This window comes from Capra hircus, chromosome 5 (genome assembly GCF_001704415.2).
Source record: "Capra hircus breed San Clemente chromosome 5, ASM170441v1, whole genome shotgun sequence".
Taxonomy (NCBI): Eukaryota; Metazoa; Chordata; class Mammalia; order Artiodactyla; family Bovidae; genus Capra; species Capra hircus.
The window spans coordinates 5,354,494-5,375,767 of NC_030812.1; the positions used below are offsets into that span (position 1 = coordinate 5,354,494).

Genomic DNA, 21,274 nt, shown 5'->3' on the forward strand with positions numbered 1-21,274 from the left:
ATAGTAAATCTTCTCAATAACCAGAGGGTGGGGACCTTTATTAACTCCATTTTACAGAGAAGCAAAATGAGTTTCCAAGAGTTTAAGTAGCTCAAGATCTACATGACCTACAAGTGGGAGACCTGGGACTTGAACCCATGTGCTCACAAATCCTGGCTCTTACCAATCCTGCTTGACCATTTACTTCCCATTGTACCCCTGATGTTCCCTCGCAATGGGAGTAATTTGTCTTCTCAGGTTTTTTCTTTAAAAACAAGAGCAAACAGAGGAGGAATCAAGACGGTGAAGCAGGATGTAGCGCTCACCTCCTCCCACGTGTACATCAAAAGTACATCCACGAGTGGAACAATTAACACAGGTCATCTGCCGAGCGCTGGTGGAAGCCCTCAGACTGTCCAAAGGGCAGGAAAACCTCTGCACAACTGAGCAGAACAGAAGGGAGAAGAAAGCCAAACGAAACAGTAGAGTACTAAAGCTCTCAATGCAAGACTATGCTGAGACAAAAAGGATGCCTCCAAACTTCGTGTTTTAAAGTCTTTTAAGATGTAAAGACTTTTGGATGCCAAAGGAGACTGTGGGCCAAGTTATGCTAGTTTCTTTTAAAGAACTGAGTCTCTTTTCTGGTCTCAACACAAAACAGCAAGTTTTATAGATACCACTTTGAGAGACGATTCTCTTAGTGTCAAAGCTTCACCTTGGCAAGGGATCCAGGAGGACTCAAATTTCTCTGGGACTCCAGAAGGAATCACCTCCAATCTAACTCACTAAGGACCATTACTTATCCTCCAGGCACTACAGAAAAATTGCAACTCATATCCATTAGCACTCAAAAGGCAAAAATTACCTCCCCAAATAACCCAAGTGAACTTCTAGATCCTATATTCAAAATGCCCAGCCAACCTCAAAAAACGGTCTTTTTCAGGGACTTCCCTTGTGGTCCAGTGGCTAAGCCTCCACATTCCCAATGCAAGGGGCCTGGTGTTCGATCCCTGAGCAGGGAACTAGGTCCCACATGCTGCAACTAAGGTCTTGCACGGCACAACTAAAGATCCAGCACGCTGGAACTAAGATCCAGCACAATCAAATAAATCAATAACAATATTTTTTTAAGGAGGTATTTTTCTTCCCCAAATCATCATGCCCTTTACAGTGGCCAAGCCCTTTAGAACATTCTTCTTCCCACAAGAACACGCAGTGTATGCGACAGGTGAACAAAGCCTTCAAAAAGTCCACAGGTCAATCACCTCTATAGATACTTTATTTGAAATGGGATGCATTTTGAAAATATGGACTATGAATCACAACTCTCCAACATCACTTAGAGACATATTTATACAAATTATGACCATTTCATTAAGTTCACAAATGTGATAGCTTGTAAAGCATTTGGTTCACGGTAATGCTTGCATACTCTGAAACTTTAACCAGAAGACTGATAGGGGAATGTAACAGACAATTATCTTTCTTCTCAAAATAAATACAATGATGCGGAAGGATAACCTGTTGTTAAAAAATCTGCTTCCCCACCACCCACCCAGCTGATCACTGGGAGGCCAGCTTCAAAACAGGAGTTTTTATGTAGCTGTTTCTAATGGTCCAGAGTCCACTTGCCTCCTGCATCAGAGAATAATGCCCTTTCCAAGAAACCCTGTTGGACGCTATCCTCTATTTGGCAGATATCCTGCCAACAAAGTCACATCACTTTGTCATCCAGTCTTAAGTCAGTCCAGATTGGCCGTTCAGCACTGCAGATCAAAATTCATCCTTTAAATTGTCAAGAATTTAGAAAAATAAAACCCAACCAATGCAGTTCTACAATGAATACATCTTAAGTGGCTTTAGGTAAAGAGTGTATTTCTCTTTAAAAAATCATCGATGGATTCAATATTGAGCTCTATAATTTCCAAACTTAAATTTTATTCTACTGAGACATTTTGTTGGTAAAGTAAAACCAATTAATTTGACATTTATTTTAAAAAAGGAAAAGAGGCTCTTAGGCCCATCCTCAACCTATGAAGCTCTATTTTCTACAAGATTGCTCCAGTTTCATTCAGGTCTTAGATCTCTTGTAAACCTGCCACTGAACATGGCGGTGTAAACACTTGGAGCCAAATTAAAACCAATTCACTTTCCCAGGGGACAGAAAATAAGTGATGTGTTTGAACTCATACACTCATATAGTGTCAGCTTTAAATGAGAAAATTTTCATAGTGTTTGGCAAAAGAGAGTTAAAACAGGTCTCTCAACTTAAGCCAGACTTCCTAACAGTGTTTAGGTGTTAAAAGGAACTCTTTATTTTTTTAATACCTTTTTGGCCGCATATTGGGGCATGTGGGATGTTAGTTCCCTGACCAGGGATTGAACCTCCGTCCCTTGCATTGGAAGTACAGTCTCAACCACTGGGCCAGCAGGGAAGTCCCAAGAGGAACTCTTCTCAGCAACAAGCTGGGCTTCATTTTGCTTTTGTTTTGGAAAAGGAAATGGCAACTCACTCCAATATCCTTGGCCGGAGAATTCCAAGGACAGAGGAGCCTGGTGGGGCTCCAGTCCACGGTGTCGCAGAGTCGGACACAACTGAGCAACTTGCATTTTACTTTCGCTTCTATTTAAAAAAAAATGTGAAACCAAATTATGAAGTTGGTTTGATTTCTAATATGATGAGAGAACCCCCCTTCCTCCATGAGGGAAATGTTCGTTTTGAAAGGGCCCTTTATATCCATGTTCTCTCTGACCTCAGTACTCCGGGCATACAGAGATCTGTGTGGATCTCCACTACCAAAGTCTGTCCAGGGAATTTCGTCATGGCGCATGGCCTGTCCCAGCGTTAGTTGTCCTCAGGGAATGGCATGACAGCAAGCAAAGGAAGCACTGTGTGCGGCCAGAGGAGCTGTCTCCTGGGTACTGGGAATTAGACATCTTTCCCTTCTTTCATTCATTTGTCCCAGCAAATACTATTGAGCTCACTTTGAACACAAGTTCAAAGACAAAAACTTGTTTCCAAAAGGAACATTCCTTTTAATTTCCCAACTTCTTACATTTTATGTTTATCTAAGAGGTAGGTTTTCTATTGGACCTATCCTTTCCTTCCATTTCTTGGGTCTCGAAAGATGTGTATCTTTATCTTCCTCCATGAAGGTGATTTGCCAGGCCTCAGAAAACCTTTCAGGTGTGTGTGCTCTTTGCGACCCCAGGGACTGTAGCCCACGAGGCTCCTCTGTCCGTGGATTCTCCAGGCAAGGGTACTGGAGCGGGCTGCCATGCCCTCCTCCAGGGGATCTTCCAGACACAGTGGTCTCCTGCATTGGCAGGCGGGCTATCACTGCGGCGCCTGGGAAGACCCTAGGCTATCCAGAATACCCTGGGTAGCCCGTATTGTTTTCTTATAGGTAACACAAAGCCACCAACACATTCAATAATTTGCACCTGTTATTTTGTGTTGTTGTGTGTTGTTAAGTACACTTGTTTTTTTGTTTGTTGTTCTGGAATAATTAAGCCGTAACAAGTGTTAGTTACATAATAAAAACCACCCCGTTACTCTCCCTTCTAACTTCTGAGTTTTCACAATTACTAAGAAGGGTTCAGACTAGAGTCACTACGAGAGTCAACTCAATCATAGCAGAGCAAGGACTAAGGGCTATGAAAAGATAAGACAAGGAACCATGATTCTGATGGCCACCTTACGAGCCAGATCCATTGTGAGAAAGAAAAAATTCTAGCAGCTAGGAGGGAACCTAAGCATACTTTTGTAAGCTAACAACATGCAAGTGCTTTTAAAAGCCTACCTGAATCTTAAAAGTATTCATAGATTTAAATTTTTTTATAGCACAAGAATTTGAAAAAAAAATCCTTTCATCTGAGAAAAAAGCTGAGGTTTAATGGGGTCATATGATCTGCATTTATTAAAATGAGAGTGAAATGGGGTATTATTAAAAAGCACATCAGTAGTTTCAAAGAAATCAAACCAAACTTGCCTTAAGAACTCTTGAGATCTGCTCTCTGAACTGCATCATATTTTTTTGTTTGTTTTCCGCAACTGCAACTTCGCCTTTAAGTGGGAGCCCACGTAAGTTCTGCTTGCCCCTTGGGTGAATTTTATTTTTCACCACTTCTTTGGATCTCAAATTTTCATCATTTAAATATTGCACTGAGAAGCAATTTGACCTTCAAACTCCTTTTCAGATGGAGGGAGAATAAAGGTGCCTCTAGCATGAAATTCTATTTTCATTTCCTGACTATAGAACTTAGCAGTGGCCTAATGCTGACCATTCCAATTTAGAAGCTGGAAAAATAGTAATCAAGACTTTGTGAAAACGAAAATGGAAAACAGAGAGCTGTTAGTAAACCCCTGCAAGATAGGCAGTGATTTTCAGCCCTAAGACGATTTGCTATCATCTATGGCTCTTTTTCAAACTGAAGTAGCATCTGCACTTGTGGATTTTGACCATCCTTTTCATTTCACACAGAAGAGGGTTTGTTCTACCTTTAAAAGCACATCCTCTTCCCCCAACCATACCAACCCCCCGGACTCCTGAAAGTTGCTGCTAAAACAAGACTGGGTTGTTTTCTTGCTGCAAATCCAGTGTTTATCCAGTCCTTCCTTTTTCAATTTCTGAGTTTAGTTAACCCAACAACAAAACATATAACCCTTGGATTTCTCACAGAGCGACAAAGAGCAGAACAGTCAGGCCTCTGGTCAACATTCTCAGGATGAAAACAAAAAGCTATGACTCTCAGTCTTTTGAAACATTCACAAATTGTATTTTAAACTATGAGATTCTAGAATATGCTTCTAGAACAAAGTAAAAAAAAAAAAAGGCCAGGAAATGCAGTTCACATCAAGTGTGCCAAGCTCATGAAGAAGGGTAATTTCTACTGTGGATAAGAGCACAAATGTTCTCTCAAACAACTGGCATAATTCTTTTCCCCCACTACATTTTTTGAAATGAAACATCTAATGCACTCATACTCTGAAATCATAGAAAACTCATTATTAAACCTTCCACACAAAGATAACCTAAGCAAGGCTTTTCCTACAACAGACCAAGTTCTCCTGTATATTCAGGATACGGTCATCTTGCCATCAACTGGGTTATGTATTAAATATTTTGAATTAGATATCATTACTATTGATTTCCTTTTAGAAAAGTAATTAGATTTTTATAATTACACCATTCTGAACATTCAACTTCTTTAAAAGTTCTACACAAAATACATGTCTAAGGAGAAAAAAACTAATTAAAAAAAAAAACAACGAAAACCCCACATAATATCACAGAGTTTAATTTCAACCACCTGGTATAACAATGAAGTGTCAGACCTTCTGAAAATGCCCTAGGAATAATGAATAAATTCTTGTGTTCCTCTGTACCGCCTTTTTTCTTTCTTCTTTCCCAAGACTACAACTTACTAAGGATAGGTTTTCGAAAATAAAGTATCTTTTCTGGAAAATGGCCTACATTCAGAAATGTCTCAGAACAAGCATTAGAAAAAAAAAACTAATAAATAATAAGTCAAATACATTAAAATAAAATTACAGTACATCATCCCTCCTAGAAGGTCCACCAAACTGGAAGATCCTCTCAAAGGTTCATAAATAAAGCCTTCTGGACTCAAAATTTTTCCTGCATTGTGAAGAAGAGTATGCAGAAAATAAGTGGAATCACGAGTTATCAGACGGGTTCTGTTCAAACTACTTGATTTGGTGCGGGGCGGGGAGACTTGCTCTCGATCCAAGTGAAGACAACAGAAAGGTGCTCGTCCCGCTTCCTCAGGTCCCCAAAACCTGAAAAGAAATGACACGGACGGAAGTGAGAAGCTCGGATTCCTACCAGACCCAGTTCTCTTGGCATCCGGCCCGCGGACAAAGGAGCTAAGACAAACACCGGGGTCGCTCCCTCGAGTGCCCGCAGTCCAGCGGCGCCGAGAGCGCCAGGAGACGGGCGGCGGCGCGGCCGGGGCCGGGGGCGCGCGTCCTGGACGCGGGCGGGTCGGCGGGTCGGCGGCGCTGCGGGCACCTTCCCGCCCAGCGCGCATTCCTCAGCCTGCCCTCCCCGCCCGGCCTCTGCTGCCTGCAGCCTGTGCCCTTCTCTCCACCTCCCAGAAACCTAGGTTCATTGCTCCCTTGCCCACCCAAGAGCCGAACCCGTGAGCAGGCTTCCCGCTCTGACACCCCCAGAGCCGCTCCCCGGACCCGCGCCGACCTTACCGCGTTCGGGCCGGGTGCTGCCCTCTTCAGGCCGAGTTGGAGGTGCTGCGGAGGAGCCGGTGGCCGTGCGCCTGCGAGAGCGGCGGTGGGTGCGGGTGCGGTAGTGGGTGCGCGTGCGGATGCGGGTGCGGGTGCGGGTGCGAATGCGGGTACGGATGAAGCGGCTGCGGCTGCGGCTTCGGCTGAGCCTGGGGTTTGGGCTGGGGCTGCGGTTTGGGTTGTTGCTGCGGCTGGGCTTGGGACTGAGGCTGCGGCTGGGCTTGGCTTTGGGGCTGAAGCGGCTGCGGCTGCGGAGGCTGTTGCTGGACCAAGTGCTGTTGCTTCTGCCGCGTGGACTTGACCGCCAGGATGGCCTGGCGATTCTTGTACTGCACCATCTGCAACGTGATCTCGGCGTTCCAGCCCTGGTCCTGCGGGCACCGAAAGTCGATCTCCTTGCCCTCAGCCATCACCACGGTGAAGTACATGTACTTGCCCTTGCGCTCCACGCAGTCCACGGTCTTCATGTTGGAAAAGTGCAATTCCTTGAGCTTGACCGGCGGCTCGAGGCTGGCCACGGCGGGGCCTCCGGGTTGGGACGGTTCGACCGAACCCTGCCCGGGCTGCTGTTGCTGCTGCTGCTGGTGGTGGTGTTGCAGCTGTTTGGGCGGGATGAGCAGCAGCCCCTCCTCGGTGAGGATGCAGCACTTCTTCTTCCAGAGCTGCAGCAGCCCGTCGCTGCGCTTCTCCAACACGCCCTCCTTCAGCGCCTTGCAGCCGCTGCTCTCCAACATCCTCCCGGCATAGGGGGCGCCGCCGCTCGGCTCGGCCTCTCCGCTTCCAGCCGCCCGGGTCGGGGGCAGCAGCAGCAGCCGCGCGCCGTCCTCGCCCCAACGGCTCCCGCGGCCTCCGGGCCGGAGCGCGCAGAGGAGGCTAACGCGCAGAAAGCAGAGCGGCGGCGGCGGCGGCGGCGGCTCGGGGTCCGGGCAGCAGGGCAGCCGCGTCCTGATGCGCCACAAGGTCCCGGAGCTGCGAGCCGCCGGGGCTCTGCCGTCCTCTTGCGAGCGCTCACTGAAGGGCACTGGCCGGGCCCCCTCGCGGCGCTTTTGAATGGGCCATATCCCCCACCCCCGAGTGACACCCAGCGGAAAAGGCGGCTCCTGGCGCCCGCGCCGCGGGGGAAAGCCCAGCTCGGAGAGGCGCTCTGCCGCCGGCGCGCGCCTCATTCACTTGGGGCCTTTCCAAAGCCGGCCGGTCCACGCCCCCCGCGCCCCTCGCTCCGCCTCCCGCCGCCCACTCGCTTCCGCGCTCCTGCCCCAGGCTGGCGGCCGGGACGCGAGCCCCGGAAACTCGTCTCCTCCGCCCGGGGCCGCGGCCGAGGGCGCCCCGACTGCCGGGCGAAGAATGCCGACGCGCAGAGGGCGCCGAGAGGCCATCCCCAGCCGTCGCGCCTCTCCGCCCGGCGGGGCTCACCGCGGAGAGCCTCGGGTGGGCACGGGACTGCCCAAGTGGGCGCAGTTGCCAGACTGCCAGGCACGCCAGGCGGACCCTCTGCGCTCCGGAACTCGCCCTGAGGACTCGCGCTGGGTTCCGAAATCTCGCAGAGCCCGCTCCAGGCCTGGGCCAGCGAGGAACTGGGGCTGAGGTTCGCACACTGCGGAGTCCCGCGAACTGTGCCTCCCCCGGACCCCACGTAGACATCTTAGTGCGCAAAGGGCGAGAGGAAATGGTGTCTTTACACTCACATTCGCTTACGGCCACTACCCAGCTCTTCTTAGCGCGATTGTTAAGAGCAACCGTCTGTCCCTTTTGGAGTGGATAGAAGGGAACCCACTAGAAATGACATTTCGCCTTCCTTTTTTCGAGCCTGGAGCGCAAGCACTCCTTATCTTACGTGACACAAGCCCTTAGGCTTCCTCTTGACCCATCCGTACAGCCTGCAGTCTCTTACAAGAGTAACTGCAAATTGCGGTAACATCCGGTTCTGAGATTCCGCACTTTAACCTCCAAAGGGCAGGTTGGCCTCCGTGGACCCGTCTCTTCGCAAACGCCCAACAGGTCATATCTCTCCTAATCTCATTTATCTGTAACCCCGGGGAAGGTCATTCTGTGCTCGCCCCTAGGTCCCTCCTACTCCATTTAAGCAATTTCTATAGAAACTCTGGGAAACAAAGATTAAAGAGCATAAACCGAAACCAAACCTCTTAAGGAAATGTACTAGAGAATCCCAATTATATACCCACCCTGAAAAATATGAATTACACAAAAGAAAGAAATGAGGGGTGGACAAGTCGGAGTTGGCCAGGGTAACAGGAAAGGCTGCTACTTGTGCCCAAGAAGGAAGAAAGGAGAGCTGAGTTCATCTGTAGTGTCTGTCATCTCGCTGGAACAAAGAATTCAAGGGGGAAGAAGCGACACATGAGCTTGGAGAACCCCTCAAGAGTCAAATTCTTTGTGTCACGCTTAAGAAAATCGAGGTTCATCCCAAGGTAATCGAGAACAAAGGATAACTTTTAATCACGGGAGGGTCCCGAATCTTGATGAAAGGAACAATGTTTCAGCACAGAAAACAATTCCAGCGCAGTCCTGACACCCACTGAACTGCACTTAGCATCCTCAGGGCCTTCACACTGTTGATAGATGAGCAGTCTTGGTAGGAGAAAGGCGATTAAAATCATGTAAAGATCTCTAGTAAAACAATTCTGTGTAACAATGACAAACACTACACCTGGTATCTGTTTTCCCCCTGCCTTTGCAGGACAAGTGAGCATTCCAAAGAATTTCCACATGACCAGCTGTTCATCTTTTTAACAGAATGCCATTCTTCAGCTCCTTTAGAAAGGATGCTTCCAGTCTCTGAGGCAGGTGTAGTGGGGAAAGACATTTCATATGGAAAAATGATACAATACAAAATTGACTGGCTAAAAGTAAGACATCTTCTGGCAACCCAACCCATTTTCTTAAGAGGAACTGAATGTTTTGGTGTTATCTAACCTGCAGTTTATCAGGATGCATCAAATGCATTTTATCTCAATTACTTAAAAATGTCTAACCAAACAGCGTAATTTTCAAAAGCACTTCTTATATAACTAGAGACTTTAAAAATCAGAATTTTCAGCTGGCTATTTGATAGCTTGTGAACAGTCCGGAAGTCCAGTTTGCCTTCTCCAACCACCTGTGAGCGTGCTCTTAGTGGCTGCAGTCTTTGCAACCCCATGGACCAGGCTCCTGTCTATGGGATTCTCCAGGCAGAATTCTGGAGTGTTGCCGCTTCCTCCAGGGGATCGAACCTGCCTCTCCTGCACTGGCAGACATGTCCTTTACCACTGTGCCACTTGGGAAGCTCTCCAACCACAGTGCAAGTGATTATTGGAAATTTCAGTAATATAACACAGAAATCTTGATCAACTTCACCAGTCACCACCAACTCATAAAAACGGCCATATTACCATTTGTAAAGACAATTTATTTCACAGAAAATGAATAACAGGAAATAACTGTCCCCCTTCCTCTCCCCCTCAACTTCAAGTGTAGATAATGAAAACCTACAAATGTCACTTAAAAATTACTGGTTTAGAAAGCTAAGTAATCCATTGCTCTGGTAAACAAGTCTGAAACGGCTAAGTCAAAACGGATATTACAGTCAACTGCATCAAGTTGTCTATCAGCAGCATCTGACAGAGCTGGTCACCTTCTGCTCTAAAATAGTTCTTCACTGGCTTCAAGAACATCACTTAGCTTTCTTCCTCCCTCCCTAGTCACATGGTCTGATTCCTCTACAGATGCTTCCTCTCCCCAATCTTTTAATGACTGCCCCAAAGTGCAGCCCGTGGTTCTACTCACTCCCATGATGATCTCATCCAGTGTTATTCTCAATAACATCTGTATGTCCAAGACTCCCCAAATTATATCCAACTGTTACTAAAAAATAAAACTATCACCAACGTTAAAAAATAAAAATGGCAACAACCTGGGCAAGGGGACATATACTGGTGAGTAGTTTATTAGAGGGAAAAGTCTGAGGGGATTATTGGTCACAGAAAGCAGAGTTCCTAGAGCTTTTGCTAGAAAAATAAGATAGTGTGCTGGATAGGCTTATATACAATTGGCTTGATTGTCCATAGGCTATTTATCCTAATTCCTAGACAGAATCGGTTCAGTAAGGGTCTGGAGTCATTTAAAGTTTGTGGTTTTTGAAGAGACTTCGCTGGTTAGTATAGTTGTAGTGAAAAACTGCCTTCAGCTTTTACATATTCCAGGCCACTGTTAATATAAGTTGCATTTTTTCTTTTTCCTTCTACTATTGGGTGTCTAACAGAGACCTCAAATATGTGCTTATCTCCTCACCCTAACCTATTCTACCTACCTACAATCCCTTCTCAGTACACGGCAATTTTATCTGTACAGCTGCTCAAACCGAAACCCATGGAACGGTGCTGCCCTTAAAACAAACAGAGAAGCCCTGAGCTCTGAAGAACCATTACCCATCTATCTGGAACTCATCTTCTGCGCTCATATTCTGGAACTCTAAACTGCGCTCCAGGTATTCAGGGTTCCAAACATCCTGTCGAAATGACCTTGGCGATTTCTATCACCACTGTGTGCGCTGGTGTGTAAGGGAAGAGGACAGATTTCGAGCATGCAGGCTAAGGTGTTCACACAAATGTGCATGAGGCCCCCTGCCATACAAATCAGAGGCAGGGATGGGAGGAGAAGGAAGGCAGGACACAGGCAGAGGACCAGGTCGCTTGTAAGGGAGGTTCTGGCACAGGACTTGTAAGGATCCGAAATTCAAACCTGGCCTTTCACATATTTATGAAGGTGTATCTGGCAAAACAGTAGCATGGGACATATTTTCAGTGAACAAAACTTTTAAGATATTTAATCATTGGTGTCTCCACTGCACACACACCCCAGGATGGGAAACGTTTAGAAGCATGCCTGCCTTGCACGAACCCTTGACTCACTTTCCAGTACTCAAACCACAAGCTGAGTCAAGAAATCCCATCAGTTATGCCTTCAAATTACATCTATATTCTGTTCACCTCTCTGCTTCATTACCACCCAGATCATCTCTCCCCTGAATTACCACCATGGCCTCCTAACTTGCCTCCCTGATCCTACCCGTGCTGTCTTATCATCTATATTATAATCTCTAAGTCATCCCAATCACTTTCTTCATCTTTGCTCAAATGTCATTTCAAGGAAGACTTTCATAATCACTCTAAAACTGCAACCACAAATTTCCCCTAATTTTCCTCACAGCATGTATCAGTATTACCTCCTAACTTCATAATAAATATGAATAATTTATAATGCCTACTGCTTATTTTTGCTCCCATTCCTAGACAATGTAGCTCAAGGGGGCAAAGATCATTGTTCTGATGTGTCCTGATCACCTAATACATTTCTTGACACAGAAGTTCAACACATGTAGAAATTTTAAATTGACACAAAAGCCCGTATCTGTCATAAAAAGAAAATCAATGTCTTTAAATACTTGACAGATTTTCATAATGCTTCCTATTTAAAGTTGTCAAACTGTAAGAAAACTTTATGAAAAGAACTTCTAAAACCTGCCATACTAATACATGTATTTGGTATTAAAAATAGATTCACTACTATCCATGGTAGGCCTCTCTGAACTTTTTCTGTAAACAGTTTGCTATTTTTTGGCTGCACAGTGTGGCATGCAGGACCTTCATTCCCCAAAGGGGGATGGAACCTACACCCCCTGTAGGGGAAACGGAGGCTTAACCCCTGGCCTACCAGAATTCCCTGGAGAATTTCACGGACAGAGGAGCCGGTGGGCTACAGCCCATGAGGTCAGAGAGAGTCGAACACAACGGAGTGACTAACACTGTGGATTTTTTTAATAACCTACAAATGCTATTGAAAACAAGTCCCACAAGCCTTTTACCGAGCAACATGCAACTTAATATTGAGAGGTATTTATATATCACACTATTCCTTGTTTTTCTTTTAAAGTCGCTTAGTCATGTCCGACTCTTTGTGACCCCATGGACTGTAGCCCACCCGGCTCCTCTGTCCACGGGATTCCCCAGGCAAGAATACTGGAGTGGGTAGCTGGTCCCTTCTCCAGATCTTCCCAACCCAGGCATCAAACCCAGGCCTCCGGCATTGCAGAAGGATTCCTTACTATCTGAGCCATCAGGGAAGCCCATTGCTTGCTAGTAAGAATAATTTTAAAAAAACAAAACAGTAATGGAACAGAATTGGTAGCAGTTTCTTAGTTGGCTGTCAGATATTTGCTTAAAACTTCATTCATCAATACTGGCTTAAAGACATGTAACAGAACTTAGTTTTAGTGTATGCTTGATTACCAGACTGTAAAGCTTTTAATCTACAGACTTCCTAATTTGAAATATAAACAAACTCATGAAAAATGTCATTAGTGAAGATGTGGATAGAGTTCAAGTATCTTTTAAGAAACAGTTAAAAGCAAAAGCCAAGTAAATCATGAAAATACAAGTCAGGTCATCTTCATCAGCGTATAAAGGCCCACATTCAGACTGCATTTTAGATTTCTTAACCATTCATTTTAAAACTCTATTCAGTAAAAAAAATACTGTATAAAAATGCCAAGTTGAAAAGCTTAATAAACAACTCTTAAGACTGTATACAGAGCTATCTGATTTTCACAGATGTGGCCCTCTACTTCCCTTCCTTTTTGCCATTAAGTTGATGAACTGTGCCTCCTAGTGACCAATCTGTATAACACAGCTTAGAGCGATTTAGTCAACAGTAACTCACAAGTCATTGTAACCGGTTCACAGACAGCACTGTCAATCAGCTGTCTCTGTCCTTTCTGCCAATAACCCAAATTTTTAGGTTCTCATTTCTCACTCATGCTCTTGTAATACTACTTGAATCCAACCATTTGAATCCACACTAACATACTGCACTGCTAGTATTTCTGTCCATAGAACAGGAAACATCCAACCTCCTGTCCATATGAGAGCATCCTAACTCCTCGCTCTAGCATGGAAAGCTATCCGCAGGACTGTGAAGCCCTGCTTGCATTTCCAGCTCCTTCCGCACAGCCCACCGTCGCTTGTCTACTTGTTCTGTCCTTTCTAAATCCTCAGTAACATTTCATTTTCCCAGCGTATATCCTCCTCGTAACTTTCTTCGGGCCGAGTTAATTCCTTCCTGACCACGCTGCACTGCTTCCAGTCTGCTATGCAGTTAACACTTGGGGTTAGTACTCTCCATCACTGTGCCTAGGAGCACAGTGCCCTTGGTGGAGACTGCTGATCAAGTGCAAAGCGATAGTGCTCAGACAGACTGAATGTTAGCTCTGGCTGGAAATACACCAACACTCAAAACAGGGTACACAGGCTAAAGACGTTTTACTGAAGACAGTCAGCAACTGAGTCCAGGAGAATCTGGTATTCATTAAAGACACTTACTAGGGTAAGAATACCTTTTAAGTGATAAATGGAAATATGAAGGTGAATGAAACAGAGCAGAGGTTCAGCTCTGTATTGCCTGCATTTGAGTAGGCAAAATTATGATACTCTGAATTCCAGCAGAGTGGAAGTAGAGAAGCACCAGGTATGCCAGCGGCACAGCGGAAGCACTTTGAGCATTGCGCTGGCAGATTAGCCTCTGCCTTCCAGTAAGAGCCTTGGACACCTGATGTTCTAAGTCCAATTCTACCCAAACTGGGTAAATGCTTCTGTTGTTTACAGCTCAAATAGTTCATGGATAGCCAGTCTGCAAACCTCTCTGAAGGGGCTAAATTTCATGGGGAACTCTTTTTCCCAACATAGCACAGTCTGAGAACAGATGTTTGTTTGATCATTACTGGTACCTGCCAAAAAATGAGTAAATCAGTTAATGAGCAAAGGGTTTTTTAGGTGGTAAAGGAAGAAGTGTACAAACAGTGAGTATAGGTGACTCCAAAAATTTAAGGATCAAGGGGAAAGATGGTATGATAAAGTTGCTTGGGTGATGTGATAAAATGCAAGGCTACTTTAGAAGAGGAAGTTTGGGTTTTAAAGACCAAGGATAGGAAGGTGGAGGATGGCTCAAAGATGACAGGGCAACTGACAGAAAACCAAGAGCAAAAGAGAGAGCTCTATGCATGGCCAGGCTCAGAAAGATTAAAAAACACTTTTTTTTAACCAAAAGATAGAACTTTTTATGGCAAGCTTACACACTGCCACTAAATCTAACAGGAAAAGCAAACCCTCATCTTTGAGGCAATAGCAAAATCGCCACGCAACTCATGACTACAATCAATTAGGATTTAACAATCCTTTGACAGGTCAGACAGCTGGAGCACTTGGTAGTTCTTGTTTCTAATGAGACTCTACCTTTTTGCTTAAGTAATTGTCATCGTCTCAATCTTTCTTACGCGAGCAGGGGTTCTGGGAAAAACACTGCTAGGATAGTTAAAAGCCCTGGATCATGGGTGAGACTCCAGTCAGAAGTCATCCTCAGGCTGTACGCCTAAGCTACCTTTCTGGAACTGCTTTACCTACTTCCAAAATGTTTTCCAGGGTGTCCTCAATCCTTTTCTAAACCTGAAGCTCTTCAGCATGCACAGCTGACATGGCTGTGATCCCAGTCTTCGTTCTCAACAAATTTCCCTTCGGCTTTAGATACCCAGGGTCTACAGCATTAACAAGATCCCTGCCCCACTCTGTGCCCCGATGCTGGAAGCACTGATCGAGCTATCCCTTAGGACGGCATGTGAATTTTGCCTGCTTTAGCGCCCCCTGCTGTCCAAAACCTGCACATCATGGGTCAGAGTGGCAGCAGCGATTTCAGGCAAAAAAGCAACTGTAACTATGGAAGCCATGTGTCAAACACAGCAGAGGATGAAACTCACAGGTGAGAACAGGCAAAGGCCAAAACAGCTGACATCAAACAGACTCCAACACAGATCAACTGTGCAACATTATTATTTAACTTTTATCCTACATACGGAGAGGGAATTACCATCCTCAATTAGTACTAAATAAAACATTATTCCTATTATCTTAAATATCTGAAAACACATTTGGGTTTTCTTAAAGATGCTGATGAAGATTTACAATGCAAATTCTTACCTAATTTGAAATACAAGCAGTACAGCAATGAAACTTCCTTCTGAACTTCTAACTATGGATCATACCCATCCTTTGAAGAGAAATGTATACTTTATGGTATGATTGTAACCAGTCCCTCCTAAAGGAAATCGGTCCTGAATATTCATTGGAAGGACTGATGCTGAAGTTGAAACTCTAATACTAACGCAAAGAACCCACTCATTGGCAAAGACCTGATGCTGGAAAAGACTGCAGGCAGGAGAAGGGGACAACAGAGGATGAGACTGCTGGATGGCATCACCAACTCAATGGTGGACTCCAGGACTCTGGGAGTTGGTGATGGGACAGGGAGGCCTGGCGTGCTGCAGTCCATGAGGTTGCAAAGAGTTGGACACAACAGAGTGACTGAACATCAATAGAGAAATGTTGCCTACCTTTTTGTTCCTGTTAGTAGATACAATTCTTTCCATACAATTTTTGCTTACACTTGTTAGCAGTAGCAAACAGTTTTCAACAAGATGGATGCTTTCAAAAGTGGGACTTTTGAAATGACAACAGAAATTATGCTAAAACATGTCAGGACAGGAGAGCCTGGAGTGCGGCAGTTCATCTGAACTTGATGGTCATTTATACTTAGCATTTAAAGTTCTTTTACCAATCAAGCTTGACGTTATCATGGTCCAGAATGATCTAATTATGTGTATATTTGGTAATCTTTGCAACCCCACGGACTGTAGCCTGCCAGGCACCTCTGTCCATGGGGATTCTCCAGGAATACTTGAGTGGGTAGCCATGCCCACCTCCAGGGGATCTTCCCAACCCAGGGATCAAACCCAGATCTCCCACATTCCAGGGGGATTCTTTACCGTCTGAGCCACCACGCCTGACCTTCATAATCTTGATGGTCCAGATAAATTCAAATTATGAGTGCAATATGATAAAGTAAAACATTCTTTCTCCATAGATAGGCATACAATATATAATTTAACCTTTCTTCGTGTTTTAACATATTTGGGAAACTTTTGCAGCTTTTGTCAATACTATTACAGCCAACTAAAGACAAATTATGGTCACTACAAGATTCCAGTTCCTCTCACCTTCCCCAAACTTTATCATTTCTCCAGCAAGATGGTGACACCTCTCCCATTAAACTTAGGTGGGTTTGACTGTAACCAATAGAGTACAGAAGAGAGGACTTAAAAACGATAAAACTAATTCTTAAAACCCAGCCATCATGCTATGCAGCCAAGTCTAGGCAGAGTTCTGGCCATATCCCAGCTGAAGTCCCATCCAGCACCACCTGAGTCTAGTCCCCAGCCTTCAAAGTTGCCCCCTGATGATGCTCTGTAGAGAGAAAATGAACTACTCAAGTGCAGTCAGCAAAAATAAATCTTGTTGAAGAGTGGTTCTGTTATGTACCATAATACTAAGTAACTGCAACCACCACTGATTCAACTCTCCACATTCCCACTGAGACAACATAATATACAGCCTTGTTTTGTGTACATACACAAGTCAGCATGTAGTCAGCATGCAGAAACGTGGCGACTACAATGGATCTTAGAGCACCTTGGTTAACTGGAGTGACTGAACCGAGAACCAATCACTTCCTTTACTACACCGCCCCATTCAGTATTATAGGTGGGAAACTGGGAGGCAACCAGATAAACCCGAGTTGTTTGATGCATTTGTTGTACAAAAACTTTCTGTACACCTATCATCTTCCTGGCCCCAGACCAGAAGCTAGGGAATCCAGTAGTGAACAAGCATTCCTACAGTAGTACTTCTTGAACTGTTAAAACCAGGAAAGAACTAAGAAACCAAATGAAGTACATGCTAACTCAATGCAAAGAGAGACTGTTGAGCTAATGAGATAAATGCACACAAGAATCACTAGTAAGTGAAAGAAAAGGCAGCCAAGCATAACTGAAACGGAACACAAATACAAGTTACACAGGACAGGTGGCTGACATTCAGGTTGTCCTGAAGATTTTGGGGCCACTCACCAAACCAACTGAATAGCAAAGACAAGCCTGATCCAAGTTTAAAACCACATCTGGACTGAAGACAGACACCCGTCTCATTGTCCACCCGCCACATCCAGGAATCGAGGGAAATAAACGTTAGGGATGGAGTCAGATGGGCTGAGTCATGACAGCTTGTTGGTTTTGGAGCAAGAGGTATCAACCGAACTTCATTTAATTTTATTCTACATGACTTCTGGATTTAACAAAGGAAAATAAATCAGCACTTGAAAAATATAAATTTTAAAAACTGACTTTACATAAGGGTAACACATTACTTTTTCTATTTTTAGCTTTATATAACATTAAACCCCCTCAAAACAGGGACACAGATTTATATTTATTATCCAGTCTTAGTCTCAGGGTTCTTTTGTACACCGAGGGCCACCTCTTAGCCAAGAGCCATTTTGCCTTTAGAACCAACCAAACATCAAAACAGAAAAAATAACCAACTAATTCTGAAACTGTCAGAATCAACTATCCAAGATGATCCAGACCAAATTCTAGGTTTTCTTATGTTTAGCAGACACGTTTACTAGCTGCTCATTATGTATTAAAACATATGCATATCACATTCTATGTACTTGAACTACTTCAATAACGAATGTCAAGACATCACAACAATGAAGCTGAAAGAACAAGTGGTAAATGAACTCCAAACTTGTATTTAACCACTCTACTACCCAATGTACCTACCATTTTACTCCCATACTCACTAGAAAGATGTTACAGTACTTGCTAAGGGCTGCAAGGTTTTTAGTCTAAGTCTGAGCTTTTCCACTTTTATTCCTGGTTTCTTATTCCTATGGAGCAACACCTATAATTCCCAGCTGGATCAGTTATTACCAACCCTACCTGTTTGAAGGTAATTACAATTATGTACTGGAGTAAGCCTAGAATAAAATCCTAATATGTTGGATTAGTTTTGAGGTTTTCAGTGTGTACTAAGGTTTTACTATATTTCCTAAGATTCACCTGAAAGGACCTAGAAAAAAGAACATCCCAGGAACAAGCTAACTCACCATCTAGACTTGGTTTCCAAGTATAACTCCCACTGAAGGGAATCAGGGATCCTTAGGGAAATAGCCAGTTTCAGAGGCGGGACCAAAAAAAGCCCATGATGAACCTGGAAGAATTTGCTTGCAATGCAGGTAATGCAAGAAACATGGGTTCCAATTCCCAACCCAGGAAGATCCCCTGGGCAGTGGGAGTGGCAACCCACTCAGGTAGCCTTGCCTGGAGAACCCTTTGGACAGAAGTCTGGCAGGCTACAGTCCATGGGGTCAGACATGACTTAGCAAATGAATTGAGATCAAAGTACAGAAAATCTTTTTGAGCTATAAAGTATGCAAGTGTGCAAATGATGGACACTCAGAAAGCACACAGGAACCAGCTGCAAAAGGATACCATTGATCGAATCTGAGATGATTTAAGCATCAAAATGAATTATATGTTGCAAAATTTTGGTTTTGACTAAGTGTACTGTGATCTCTAAGAATGTCATCCTAGTGAAAGAATACAGCGTTTAGATAAAGGGGCACAATGTCTACATTGCCAAATAGCTTAGGAAAAAAGATATATGCATTAATTTAGAACTATGTAGAAAGTCAATAAATGGCGATTTTGTGTCAAAGAATATGTAGAAATTCTTTTAAAGATTGTAATTTTAGAGTTGAGAAAAGTTGCAATATTGATAAGGGCGCCCCCACAAAAAGCAACCTGGAAATTTAAGCAGATCTGTTGTAGATAGCCTTGAATCTACTTTTCCTTTAACTTCAGTCCTAGCCTCTAGCCAGCCCCAATGTTCTTTACGAACAGTTGACAGCATGTCTTGAAGTCATCCCCATGCTCACTTAGAGCCTCCCACTCTCTTACTGCCTTTCAGGTGCCATAGACAGTCCTACTTAACTTCCTGGTCCCATGTTCACCTTCAGCTGCTCCATCCTCCACCCCTTGCTACACAAATTTGTACTCCCAGCTAAAAGCACAGGATTTGAGTACTTTAGCAGATACGACCACTCTGTAAGTTTCTAAACCACCATTACCTGAAGTTCATTAATAAAAAAAAATGAGTATTAATACCACTAATTCTTGATACGAGATCTGCTTTTGGCATTGGCATTTTTCAACACCTATACCCAGTTACTTTTTAATTTAAAAGCAGCCTTTCTGAAGAACCAAGGTGGCAGAAGTGGAACCGCTGGGTATGACCTATGAGCAGCAGACAGTCCACAGGATGCAAGAGGCAGAGGTGGCGGCAACCCCGCCAACTGCGGAGAAAGCAGCGCTCGAGGCTAACGCACCTGCGCAAGGCCAGGTAGGTAGGAGGCTAGAGGTGCTGAGTTTCAAAATAATAAAGCTCTACAAAAGCTACAAACTCTCATTTTTCAATATGAAAATTAAGCAATATGATTACCAACTTATTTCCTGCTGGCAATTTATTGTTGCTAAGTTGTTAAGCTCCATTTCTCATTTATTTCACACTTGAGAAAATAAGTCAATACCTCAAATTTTTAAAAAGCTGAAAAACAAAGTACAGTATAACGTCAAATTGAAGAAACAAAAGATACAGCTTATATTGTATTTTTGAAAATATAATTAACTGAATACATCAATTTTTCTAATAAACATTTATCCTTGAAAGTAATTCCACATCCCAACAAAGATCTTCCCATTTCTCTGAAGTCAGTAAGCAAACCTTAATTGGTCCAAGAACTTGGCTTTTCCTCTAAGTTAAATTTTTAGCATCTGGATTTTTAAACTAGTATACAAAACCACCACTATATATATGTTAATTTTTCCATTATCATTTACATTTTTCAGCTATTAGAGACTTAGTGCTTTAAGTAGCAAACTACCTAAATTATAAACATGTATCCAGTTCACATATATACAGTGCAGATTAAAAACTACATTAGCATGTGATTTCTTTTTCCTAAGGTTCCTATAAAGAATGTATGCTTGTTCTATACTATCCATTAATTCTGTACATTTAAAACATTTGGCTTGACCTAGTCAAAAATATAAAGGCTAAAATTTTTATAAGACTAACTCATTAAAAATAGGACTCAAATTCTAAACCAAGTCCTAAAGCCAAGCAAAGAGTATCTGAATAGTTTTAGCATTTCTGCATGGTATGATGAAGTTTCAAACAATAATTCATAAGTTTTATTATTCAATGATGGGAATGGCCTACAACTCAAGTTAATCCAAATTCATACTATTTTACAAGCAAGAGTAATATAAAGTTAATTCAGTTAAAGACCTCATTATCTACCAATCAATACCATTAACCTGTTCACTGAATAATTAAAATATTTCTATCAAGTCTAATGTGTCCTTTTAAGGTTTATGTGTTGCTATTAAATGTGTTATAAAGGAATGAGGTAGAATCCCATTTTTTAAAGTACTGCTATGTAAGCCAATTTCACACTATTAAGACATTTTTATGTCACGTAAATATTAATACAGCTTCAGTGAACTAGGTAACTTTCAGAGAGCCATGCTAAACAATTTATGGAACTGTTGTTCTCTGCTTATTACCATATTTGAGTAACCATAAAGATAGAAAAAAATCTTAAGTGTATTACTTTGGAGGTATTCATATGGGATTTTACCATTTCTAGAAAGAAATGAGAGAACTTTTTGGTAGTCACAGCCTGGACTATAGAAAACTATAAATTGAAAATGTAAAGACAGAATTCAAAGGGCTTCAAAAACATCTGTAGTAACTGAGAGGATAATCTGCAGAACACGAAATTCCCTCCTTTCTAGTCTTCCAGTAACAAACTCCACTAGCAGGGCCTGGGAAGGTGCTTTTAAAATTATACATTTTACAGGCCATCATGGCCCAAGCACAGAATAGCCTACTCAAAATATCTCCACTCTTAAAAAAAAAAAGCATATATACTTATTCTTTTTCAAAAACGACCCGAAATATCACCAGTACATTTTATAAAATTAAATTCAAATTTTATTAAGGATTTCAAATTACATGTCAGATTTCT

General features: G+C 43.3%; 1 protein-coding gene across 1 annotated transcript; it reads right to left on the reverse strand.

Annotated features, from left to right (window-relative positions):
* PHLDA1 (pleckstrin homology like domain family A member 1) lies at positions 1,241 to 7,436 on the reverse strand. Its single transcript, XM_018047569.1, has 2 exons — positions 6,206 to 7,436; positions 1,241 to 5,782 (listed from the first exon to the last, which is right to left on the reverse strand). Exon 1 carries the CDS (start codon positions 7,408 to 7,410, stop codon positions 6,232 to 6,234), a length of 1,179 nt encoding a protein of 392 aa, XP_017903058.1. The 5' UTR covers positions 7,411 to 7,436; the 3' UTR covers positions 1,241 to 5,782; positions 6,206 to 6,231.